At 41.1% G+C, this 11097-nt stretch overlaps 1 protein-coding gene across 6 annotated transcripts in view; it reads right to left on the minus strand.

The window, feature by feature from the left end:
* epha3 (eph receptor A3) overlaps positions 1 to 10790 on the minus strand; it is a 100716-nt gene extending 89926 nt beyond the window's left edge. For 3 of the 6 annotated variants that reach the window (XM_044216947.1, XM_044216944.1, XM_044216948.1), the window contains exons 1-2: positions 10587 to 10789; positions 2504 to 2568 (exon numbers count right to left, since the gene is read on the minus strand). In XM_044216947.1, the coding sequence (XP_044072882.1) occupies positions 2504 to 2568; positions 10587 to 10680 (159 nt within the window). In that variant the 5' untranslated portion in view covers positions 10681 to 10789. Of the gene's footprint in view, positions 1 to 2503; positions 2569 to 10586 lie in introns of all 6 variants that reach the window. The other 3 variants (XM_044216945.1, XM_044216950.1, XM_044216946.1) reach the window with 2 other exon arrangements.
* Between the last annotated feature and the right edge of the window lie 307 nt (positions 10791 to 11097).

The raw sequence follows: 11097 nt of genomic DNA on the forward strand, positions 1-11097 counted from the left end.
TTGAAACAGCAGTCTGTACTCTGAGACCAAAAAAAGAAAAGAAAAAAGAAATAGAAAGCCAGCTGACTGAAGTGGTGGACCTAGTCCAAAATATAAAAAGCCATGCCATTATACTCTGCCCGGCCCCCCACCCTCTCTTTCCAGACCTGAAAATTGGAATGTGAGATGTGAATGTCTGTGTGTGTGTTAAATATTTCTCATTATTCCTGACAGTATATGCAGAGTTCACACACTGTGTGACTGCTGGCTTTTTTTCTATAGATGTCAAGCTTCTTCATCGCGATACAAATGTTCAGTCAATGCCATTATTACTTAGCTTTTATAAAAGACTTACACAACCCTGTGGAGAGTATACACCTAAACATTTATATGCAGGATATTTAACTCTACATTTTTCTTTATTTTCATTTTCATTTTTTACTTGGGATGCTGATTTAGCAGTCCCATTGACTTCATCAGTGATGCAGTTGTATCCCCTGTTGGTTCCTATGAAAAATGGACTTCACTTTGTATGTGCCCATTAATTCTATTTTGTATGCACAGCCAGTGTCTGGGGTGTTGGTTTGTTGCTGAAGAATGCGTTCAAAGCACGCAAGAATGTAATCTTTAACACTCTTTAGTCTTGTGAAGGGCTAAGCCCCCTGGACACTGTTCAGCAATCAAACTGCCTCCCAGACAGATAACAGTATTTCTGGATCACACGCACTCGCTCACACACACACACACTTGTCAGTCTAGTCGGTGGCTCTGGAGTGAACATCCTGGGGAGGCTAAGCTCTTAATTTGTTGTGACCGGAGCACGTTGTGTCTCGGTAGGCCAATAGCCGTGGCCTCTCCATCAATGTGAATGAGTGTTTGTGTGTGTGTGTGTGTGTGTGTGTGAGAGAGCTCAGTGCCACTGCCACATTATGAAAAATCATTTGTGAGCAGCAGTCTCCCAGGGCAGGCTGCTTATCGGAGCGCAGTCAGTGGATGACGTGAGTAATTACAGATGATTCACCTTGAGGACTTGATCATCAGCACTATCTCTCTCTCAGTCTCTCTCTCATCCTTTCCTGTCTTTCCCTCTCTTCTCATCTATCCCTTTCTTCCTCTCTCTCTCCCTCCCTCTTTTTGATCCTCTCCTATCCCCTCTCTTTCTCTCTGGAGTCATTCTCATTTAAGAATGACATTGGCTTCCATTCCTGCAGCATTTTCATTAACTGTATAACCACTTGCTTTTCTTCTGAACTTTGTTCAAAGCAAAAAACTTGAAATAAAGCAGAGCTCGCTGCGCATGCTGCACAACCTCTGTCACACATTCCAATGTCCAGTGCTGGATCAAGCCCCCAATATTGGTATGCATTTTCCTACTTGCTCACATGTGAATAACTTCTATCAGCACAACATCAATCTCTCCCTTGAAATGGTCACGCAATTGTTCTGTAGCCTGCAATTGTCTTTGGGCTAAATGCATTTTAAACAGTCTGCAGTTTTTCCTTTGGGTCATTTCTTCATTGTGGTTCAACCTCATGAAGAAATTCTGAGCATTTTGACAGTGCCAGCACTGTATATGGCCGAGGGAAACAAGGTTTGGCAGCTCCACGGAACAAATGACTGGATTACCTTAAGCCACTGCCAAGGAGTAATTCTAACACTTAATAAAGGAAAAACGAGGAAGTGTGGTGTGTGTGTGTGTGTGTGTGTGTGTGTGTGTGTGTGTGTGTGTGTGTGTGTGTGTGTGTGTCAGTGGGCCAGCCCTAAGGCACAGTAGTCTAACTAGTTAGACAAATAAACACTGAGCGAGAGCCCACTGAAGGGACTTTGGTAGCAGAGAGAGGCTGATAGATGAGGCTGCAGTGTTTTTTTCTAAAGGTATGGGACTATGTTGCTGCAACATTGCTGGTTAGTTTTTATGAAAGCTGTACAATTCTTACAAGTAATACTATTTTTTGTTGTGGAAGAAATAGTTAGAGAATGTCAGCACAAAAACTCAACTAAAAAATTTTTAATAACTGTATTAAAGTGTGTGAGAAAGACAGAAGGAGGTGGGGCATATTTTCATTTAAGAACAAGTGAAACAATGAAATTATAATGTTTACATGCAACAGCAGTCAAATGAAATATCTATTGTTGATGTGAAATTTACTAAAAGGGAGGAAGCTTATCAACATTCTTATGTGGATGCTTTTGTGCCTACAATCTAAAATCCTTTAATGCCTTAACCTTTCTTTAAACACTCAGACATACACAAGCGATACATTTTCTCTTAAGCATCTTGGCCATATGGCAAGCTCCGAATGCTTAACCTTTAACCTGCGCGACGGAGAATGGACAAAAACGTCTAACGAAAAGTGGGTTAATCTATATTTGGCTCATTGGCTCAACATAACATGGTGAGAACCGCAGGAGTTTGAAAATCCTGATTTCATGTGGTGTGGGGCAGAATCCCACATGTTGGTGGATCTGTGTCCTGAATGTAAGCATATTCAGACATGATGTGGGTAAGATAGAGGATACTCACCCCATGCGATGGGTAGGAAATCCATCCTAATTCCCCTTGGCTTGCTTTAGAGTCTAACAGGTTGACTGTGGTGAGGAAGAGAAAGAGAGAGAGAAAACAAAGAGAACATATGAGTGTCTAGTCCTTGTTAGCCCCAATTAGCCTTCATCTAATCCCACAGGAGAGATCACCAACCTCAAGCACTGATCACGACGCTATTTACTCAGCTGCCACACACACAGACACACACACACATCCTATGCTAACCAACAGTGAGAGCCGGCTTTCTTGTCTTGCTGTGTAAAGCATCAAAGCAGAGGTTGGCCGGGCAAACTGGCTACAGCACAGATATCCTGAAGAGATATTGACTTAAAGTAGAGCCAGAATTTCCAAAACCACAACAAGAAGTGTTTATTTTCCAAGTCTCATGCTTTGGACCCATTTGACCCCTGTTCTACCTAGCCACACATACACCCATGACGTGATTGGACTGTCATCAGGTAAAGCAAAACTGCATCAAATCTAAATTCCGATGCAATCGCCACTTTCAGAAGTGGTCAGAAATGCAATTGGCTACACTGAAAACAAAATATAAATCCATTTATAATGAATGGAAATACAATTTTATGCGTGTGTCCTGACAAGAATTAATTCATATCAAACAGAAACCAAGATGCAGGGAGGAAAATCCATGTCTAATAGATGGAATATGACAGAGGACAAATAAGACAAGGAGCTCCATTAGTGTGATGGTGCAAGTTAAGGCTTTGGGTTGGCAAAAGGGGTTTCATATGGTGAAGGGTATGGTGCCAAAAAAACAGCCATGTCAGTACTAGGTGCAGCACAGAGCAAATCAGCAGTACTTAGTGTTAAGTGCGGTTGACTTTTGTACACACATAAACGGATTCTTCTTACCAACTCTTTATGTACACATGTTGGCCAAATTGACTCTAACATACAGTATCTTCCTCAAGCACAGAGAAATGTAGAAACATTTTCTATTTTTAGTGTATACACATAGCTGTGGTGTGAATGATTGTCATCGAATACAACTGTCAGTAGGGGCCGTGACATATGGAGCTGGGAATGTGGAGGCAGCCTTATGCTCTATGGATGCCCCACTTCAGTAGCCAAACTGTCACTGCCGTTTGGCAGCAGATTCTGTTTAGGGTTAATCAAGAAACAATAACCAAATACAGCTTGTGAGTGCTTCCACTTCAATTAAAATAAAACTAAAGGAAATAAGTTGCCAATATTAATTTAAATTAATTATATTTTGAGTTGAATATTTATTAATTTTCATTCATAAAGAAAACTAGCAAGATGCCTTATTGTAGTGTGAATGAGAAGTGACTGTAGTGTGAAGAAAAAACAAACAGATAAACCCAGTGGGATGAAGTGTGACATACCTGTGCAAATTTTTAGGAAGATATTAATTTTTTCTTCTCTTAACCTTCTAAAACTTATTTTTTACAAAGCCTCTTTTTGGGTACAAACCTTTAAAATTATTCTGAAGTAATTAATTTATATTTACTGAGCCACATTTTCACTTAGTAATCATCAAAAAAAAAACATACAATACATACTGCAATTACAAACATGCACGCTAAGTGCCCCGCATTAAAAAGTAGAGGATAAATAATCAGCTAATGTGAATAGATAGAACAATAAAGTTCTACTGTTCTGATGGTCTCTTCCTTTAAGTTTGAACCTGAAACTGACAAAGCCTCTTTCTCGTCCTGCTAAGAGCAAATAATCCACAGCACAACACACACACACACACAAGTGTACACTTACCCAAGCGATCGTACACATACACAACAAAGTGAAGCAGCAGTGCAGTCAGGCCCTGCAGCTGTAACTCTATTCACTGTGAAAATATGAGGAATACAATCTCCCTGTATTCTCCCATTCAAAGCTTTAGTAGGCAAGAGTGTACACATGTCCAAAGAGAGGATTTGTGGGTCAGGAAGGACTGCTGTGGCACTGTGAAAACGATTTTTGTCAAGCAAAATTTACCCCTCACAAGCAGCATGAACTGAATTTGCAGTAAAAAGTGATTTCGCCGCTCCATGAACTAATTGTTTCACACTAGAATAAAGGTTGAGATGGAAATCATCATTTTCTTCAAGCCTGATAACTATCAGCCAGTGTGGCAAAAAGAAAAAATACATTTTAAAAAAAGAGCCCGAAAGGGAAGCGGAGAAGGGAAGACACACACACATACAGGGAGACAGGATCAAATTCCAGGCTCAAAAAGCTACTAAATCGAGGCTCACCTGAGCTGTAGCCATGCTAAGCCACTCAGCCAGTTGAGTGGCAGCAGACACATTCCTATTAGACTCTAATGAAGCTATCTGTTCATGTCAGATAATAGCAGCTCAGCATTCAGGGCCATTGCTTCCAATTTACATTTCTCAACGAGCCGAGCCCACCACTCAAATTGAGCCGAGCGGGGGAATTTGAGAGCAGAAAATTAGACGGCTCTCATATTGCAGGAGGAAAGAGCCCCCTCCAGCTGCACTTGGCTGGGGAAATCAGCACCCACACACGCACACAAACACACTCACAAATGCATGCATAAACACTAACATTGTGCGCAGTTATGGAAAACACAAAATCACAACAAAAGATGCACACCATCCAAGAAACTACAGGAGTAAACACACATTGAAACATGCATTTGTAGTAAAATGTACCAAATAGATGAACATACACCCAAATAAAATCCTTTACAAACACACATATTCACACACCCACATGCTGTATGCATAAATTCACCAAAACATGCACACATTCCCGCAGATGTGTACTCAAACGGGCAGAAAATAAGAGCATACACAAATATTGGCTGACAGTCTTTCTTACTCTCACTTTCTCTCTCTCTCTCTCTCTCACACACACACACAGTCAGTTAGCAAGCTAGCGTCAGCCAAGCATATAGCCCCTGCCCCATCAGGGAGTGCCTCTAAACGGGAACTAGGAGTATTAATAGCAAACTGAGCCAGCCTGTCTGGGAGGGAGCAAAACATCACAGAGGTAGAAACAGGTGAATCAATATATAACACATACCTAGGCCACCATCAAACAACCACACATGTAAACTGACCCTGACAAAGCGGAAGTAGGAGAAGACACCACGCTACAGGCAACCACAACATCTTGCAAGTTTTCACCCAATGAGAACCTTGCAAATACAAGTTGAGACCACTCGTCATGCAGCATTAATCTGCATTTTTTCACTTGCTGGTGACCTAGTATCGCTTGGTATAGCATATTCTGAAATATTAACATGAAACTTTGGAGCAAAGATCTACAGGGTGCCTATTTTGATGTCTATGTTCTCATCATTTAACAGCTAAGTTAACTATTACGACTGTTTAGCACAAACTTGAATTCAACAGTCCCTCACTTCAAGTAAAATATGATGAAGGAAACCGATTCACAGCCGATGTACGTGGAAATTTAGTCCTCAGCCACAATTAAAATGTTGGATGAGTGGAAGAAGAAGCTGTCAGTCAGAGACGCTGGTCTAGAATCAACACATGGCTTGATCAGCAAAGCAGAGACCCTCCTATCTGGACTAAGTCATTCCATTCAGAATAGAATAGAATAGAAGTTACATGTTTCTAATATCTCCCATCTTATTGTGATTGAAGTGGAGAGGGTTTTGTCTTTGCAGCCTGGCTCTGTGCATGTGAAGGTTGGCAGGCCGCAGTGCAGGCAAAGCAGGGCGACTTGTGTCTGTGTTAAAGGGTGAAGTGTTCACCTCCCATTATGAATTATTCAAGTGCAGAGTCGCTCTGTCTGATGTTGCTGCTGCTTGCCCAACCCCTCTGCCCCCATTCCTCTTTCTTTCTTTCTTTCTTTCTTTCTTTCTTTCTTTCTTCTTTCTTCTGTTCTTATACCTTATGCCTTACACTTATATGCCTTCTGTACACACATGGACTTAAACACTCACACATAAAGGCATAGCACTCCTGCACGCATACTGTTTAATCTTATATCTCTACACAAAAACCTACATGCACTCTCTCTCACACTCACGCACGCGCGCGCGCGCACACACTCACACACACACACACACACAAACCTTATCTTTTTATCTAACTCTGACGCTTAAAACACATGCTGTTACAGTGAAGATGCCACTCTCCATCTTCAGCTCAATGTTTGGCCAACACACACACACATAAATATAGGCCTTCAGTATCTGTAGAGAAAGAGGGGCTAATTTTAAAGGAGGGGCATGTGTAAGCAAATTTCCAGCACCTCTGAAAGGTACCATCGCTCACAAACTCCCATCTGTCCCAGCGGGACTGCTGCAACGGGCTCTCCGGGCCAAGCCTCCCTACCGCCGGCTAAAAATATACCCGAGGCCTCCCGACGCCCCGCAGCGGGCCCACATCACACCACGCAACCACGCAAAGGGACACGCTGCACCTCAACAAAACCAACTAACAACTTTTTTTTCCCCTCGATTAAATATGGAAAAAAATATGGAAATTTTAAAACAATTACTGATAGCCTATCTGCCCACAGTTCAAATGAACCCACGCCACTAGATTTCTCTGTATTTCCCTCTACTTTTCCCCAAAGTTTTATAGCCTACACGATCATTACGACTTAATGTAAGCCACACAGTGAATGTTGTTCTTTAAAAAATGCTGGCCGAGGCACGGTGCCTGGGAGAGAAGATTACAAGAAATATAACAAGACTTCTGGTTTCCTTATAAATGGGGAGGAAAATAATAAAATAATAACATAAGTTTGCCATGATCATGTTCAAAGTTGAGGGGTTTTTTCCCATGAAAATGTTTCTTATAATGGAATTAATGCATATATTACATTAAGTCCATAAAAAAGTCCCATTGAGTCTTCAAATTGGCCACATAAGGCCTTTAATTAATTTCATAATTTACTGATAGCTTTAATATATACTACAGAAATCTGTTCTTTTATGACCATCGTTTTTCAAGTTTCCAAACAGGCATGCTTGGTTAGCTCTGAATGCTCTTTCATGATCTGCTGCGTGCGTAGAGGCTAGATGTGATCCAGCACGTCGGCATAAAAAATAAAAGCCAGCATAACTTTGTTTATTCTTCACTCATGTGAACACGACCTACAGTACAGAACAAGTAAAACGACTTGAGTAAGGACAAAATTGGAGCTAATTATGACCATGAATATAATTAAAAAGATAATATAAAGATAATAAAGAAGATACATACTCTCTGGTATGTTTAGTGACTTTAAGGTGACTTTTACAAAGTTAATCAGTCCCAAATCTGGTTCTCCCCGATAGTCAAAAGTTCCAGTGTCGCCTGATTTACTTTATTCTATAAGGAGAAATGCGGCTCTGGTACTCATCAGTGAGTTGTACCTTTATGTTGGTTTTATCTGCTTTGTTGCTTCATCGCTTCCCTGTTCTTACCTGTTCTTCTTGACTGAAAGTATAATCAGATTTCTAAAGCAGGACGATCCATTTGCACCAACACTGTTAAACATTTAAACCGAACAGTTCTCCACTAATTCAAATGTATGTTTTGTCCTGTTATGGGTCATATTTGCGGTTTAGCAGTCTGTATCAATTTCTATACAATATACAGACGGAGCGGCTCGATACTGACACTCTCTGGCAGATTTATGTCTTGGAAAAGGTGAATTTAACTGCCCGATTTGTTTTTCATATTGAAACTTAACACTTTTGCTGTTCCTGTTTTGCTGTACTAACTTGTAAACCGGTTACAGTATGTATATATCTCTCTGTCATTTATTTTTCTTTTTTTTTACTTTCTGCATAACACTTTTAACACTTGCCTCTCTCTTTCATTCTCTCTCTCACACACACACACTCTCTCTCTCTCACTCACTCTCTCTCTCTCTCTCTCTCTCACACACACACACACACACACACATCTACACGCTTAACAGTAGACTATTGTATATTTTGTCAGGGTGATGTGTATTTTGTTTCTTTTTTCAGTGCTGAGGTCGCTGATACTAAATGTCCATCAGCTTTATATCTCAAAAAAATACTTAAACCTTAAATATCATATTATAAATGTTACAAAAATAAAAGTTTCTTAGGGCAAAGGCAATCCACAGATTCACAGAACAGATTTGCAGTAGGCCCAGTTGACCTTGACACACAGTCACTATGATCAGTTTTTACTGAATTACCCCCCCCACACACACACACACACACACTCCAAGGAGTCCATTCGTGTATTCAAGTATCATAAATGAAAGCTATTGATCTCATGTATTGCGTTAACAACTCAGCAAAGACCAGGGCTGCGATCTCTGCCTGACACCAAACGACAAATGTGTAAACAAGATAATTTGTAATATTGGATAAATAGTCTACATACATCAAACACTTTCGTTCAGAAGACGAAATCAGGTGTTAGATTTAAACTTCTTAGATAACTGTGTTTGACAAAGTAAACTAAAAGGTCAGAAGGAATTCATGTTTCAGAGGTCTGGTTATTGGTCATTTCAGTTGCAGGAGTCCTCACCAGTGTGGATTATAAATAACGTGAACGGAAACAACACAATCGATGGGTTATTTTGATGCGTTCTGGGCAACTTTCCATTCACAATGTTTCTATCAGATTAGGACTGCTCTTCTGACGTGGTCTTTAGACCCAAACTTTCCAAACTCATCCTACCACATCTAGATGAGTTACTTAGACTACTTACTTTCTTTCTTACAGCTATAGGCGTCAGAAGGATCAGGGACGACGTGGTTTTGTGCCTTCACTTGTCTGTCTGTGAACATTTAATTACTGTAGAGGAGATGATTGCGCCTACTAAAGGCTCATTCTGATTCATTTAATTGCTTTACTGGCATTAAGGTTTAAATCACTTTATCTCAAATCTATGTTGATATCGTCTTGCATTCTATTCACGTGAAGCACCATTTCAGAATTATGGAACTACCCATGTATGTGTAGGCCTACAGTGATTATTTTATTTTTTCGTTATATATTTATTTTTACAGGGAATAACTGTAACTGTGATCCCCTTGTGACCCAAATCTTCATCCAAATGACCCCCCCCCCCCGTGGGCAGTTTTAACCTTTACGGAACTCAGAGCACCTTCAGCACGCGTGTGCCTTTCCTTTTTCCTTTGACCCTGCTACAAAACACATGACAGGTATTTACTGCAGGGTGTAACAGTGGCGATGTTCTTGAACATTTTAAGAAAGTTAAACAAATCTGTAGGACGGAGACTGTTTCACTTGTTTCCAGCGCAGTTTTACATGTTTGAGGAAGCGACTCTGCTGAAAGTGGACCGGTCTGCCTTAATTCTGCCGCGTTTCTGAATATTGCCACATGCTTATAATGACTAAAGAAGTGACCGAAACTTGCCGTGAAATAAGTCAAACTAACGTCGTCTGCACCTTCGTCGTTTTTTACTGTTTAATAAAACGTCGGATTTAAATAGGACAGCCATTACACGACTTCATGAGGTGGACAGTTTACAAGATCCCAGTAGCATCCAGTCTGTTTTGGATTTATTCAGGTCAGAACTATAAAAACAGACATCCGCGCTTTTACGCACTATGCGATTGTGCTCATCTTCAATTTTAGCCTTTAAATCGGCGCGACTGTGAGCCTAACTGGGGCGTCTACCCCGAATGGATTCTTGGATAAAACAGATCAACATGAACCTCTAATGGAAACACAGACACCGGAGTTTCTTACATCTCGTCGCCCCGTAATAACTCCGCGATGGGCGCTTTGGGAGCTGTGTCGCCTTCGCTCAGTTCATTCATCTCCATTTAAACAACTATTAACCCCCAGTTCACGAAATTATCCGAAATTAGGCTTCCTCGTCTGCCTCGGTTGGATCTACTTTCAAGTTTGTTGTCTAATTACTGTCTGTTAGTGATCATTTCCCGGCTCTTACTGATCCTCGATGTCACCTCCACGCGCTTTAAATCATCTTGTTATTGTTATCAATATAATTTGGACAGTAGCAAGTCCGCGGTGAGCGCACAGCACTGCCCCGCGATGGGTGCCGTGGCGCATCATTCACACACACACGCGCACACATGTACATATACACACACGTCCGCAGACAGAGTTCCCTTACCTTCATTGGGGGGGTAGATGATGGGAAACGCAGGAATAACGCAGGACAGTAAAAGAGGTAAAATGAAAAGGAGCGATCGCGGATTGCAATCCATGGCGGCGGATCAGAGGTACATAACTCCATGAAGCCACTGACTGATCTGAGAGCGTCTTCTCGCCACTCAGCTTTCTCCCTCTCTCTTGCTCCGTCTCCCTTCGGTTGGAGCAGTTTTCCGCTGGGTCCTACAGAGTCTGACAGACAGCAAAACACAGCGCTCAAGTTCACCACAGGTCAGTTTAGATCCTTTACCACGGGCGTCTTCTTGACGTCAATGACAAACGCAGCTATTCAGCGTATTTTACAGCAAAACTGTAATTTGATTTACTAAAATGGAGAGCAAGGACTAAGAGAAATGTATCTGGGAACAAAAGGGTAACATGTTCCTGTGACCTACTGTAATAATCCAATCACATTTACCAAATATCTTTTCACCATTACAGTACTTCATGAAATAATAAGGTTTGATTATGAA

Source organism: Siniperca chuatsi, linkage group LG12 (genome assembly GCF_020085105.1).
Source record: "Siniperca chuatsi isolate FFG_IHB_CAS linkage group LG12, ASM2008510v1, whole genome shotgun sequence".
Classification (NCBI taxonomy): Eukaryota; Metazoa; Chordata; class Actinopteri; order Centrarchiformes; family Sinipercidae; genus Siniperca; species Siniperca chuatsi.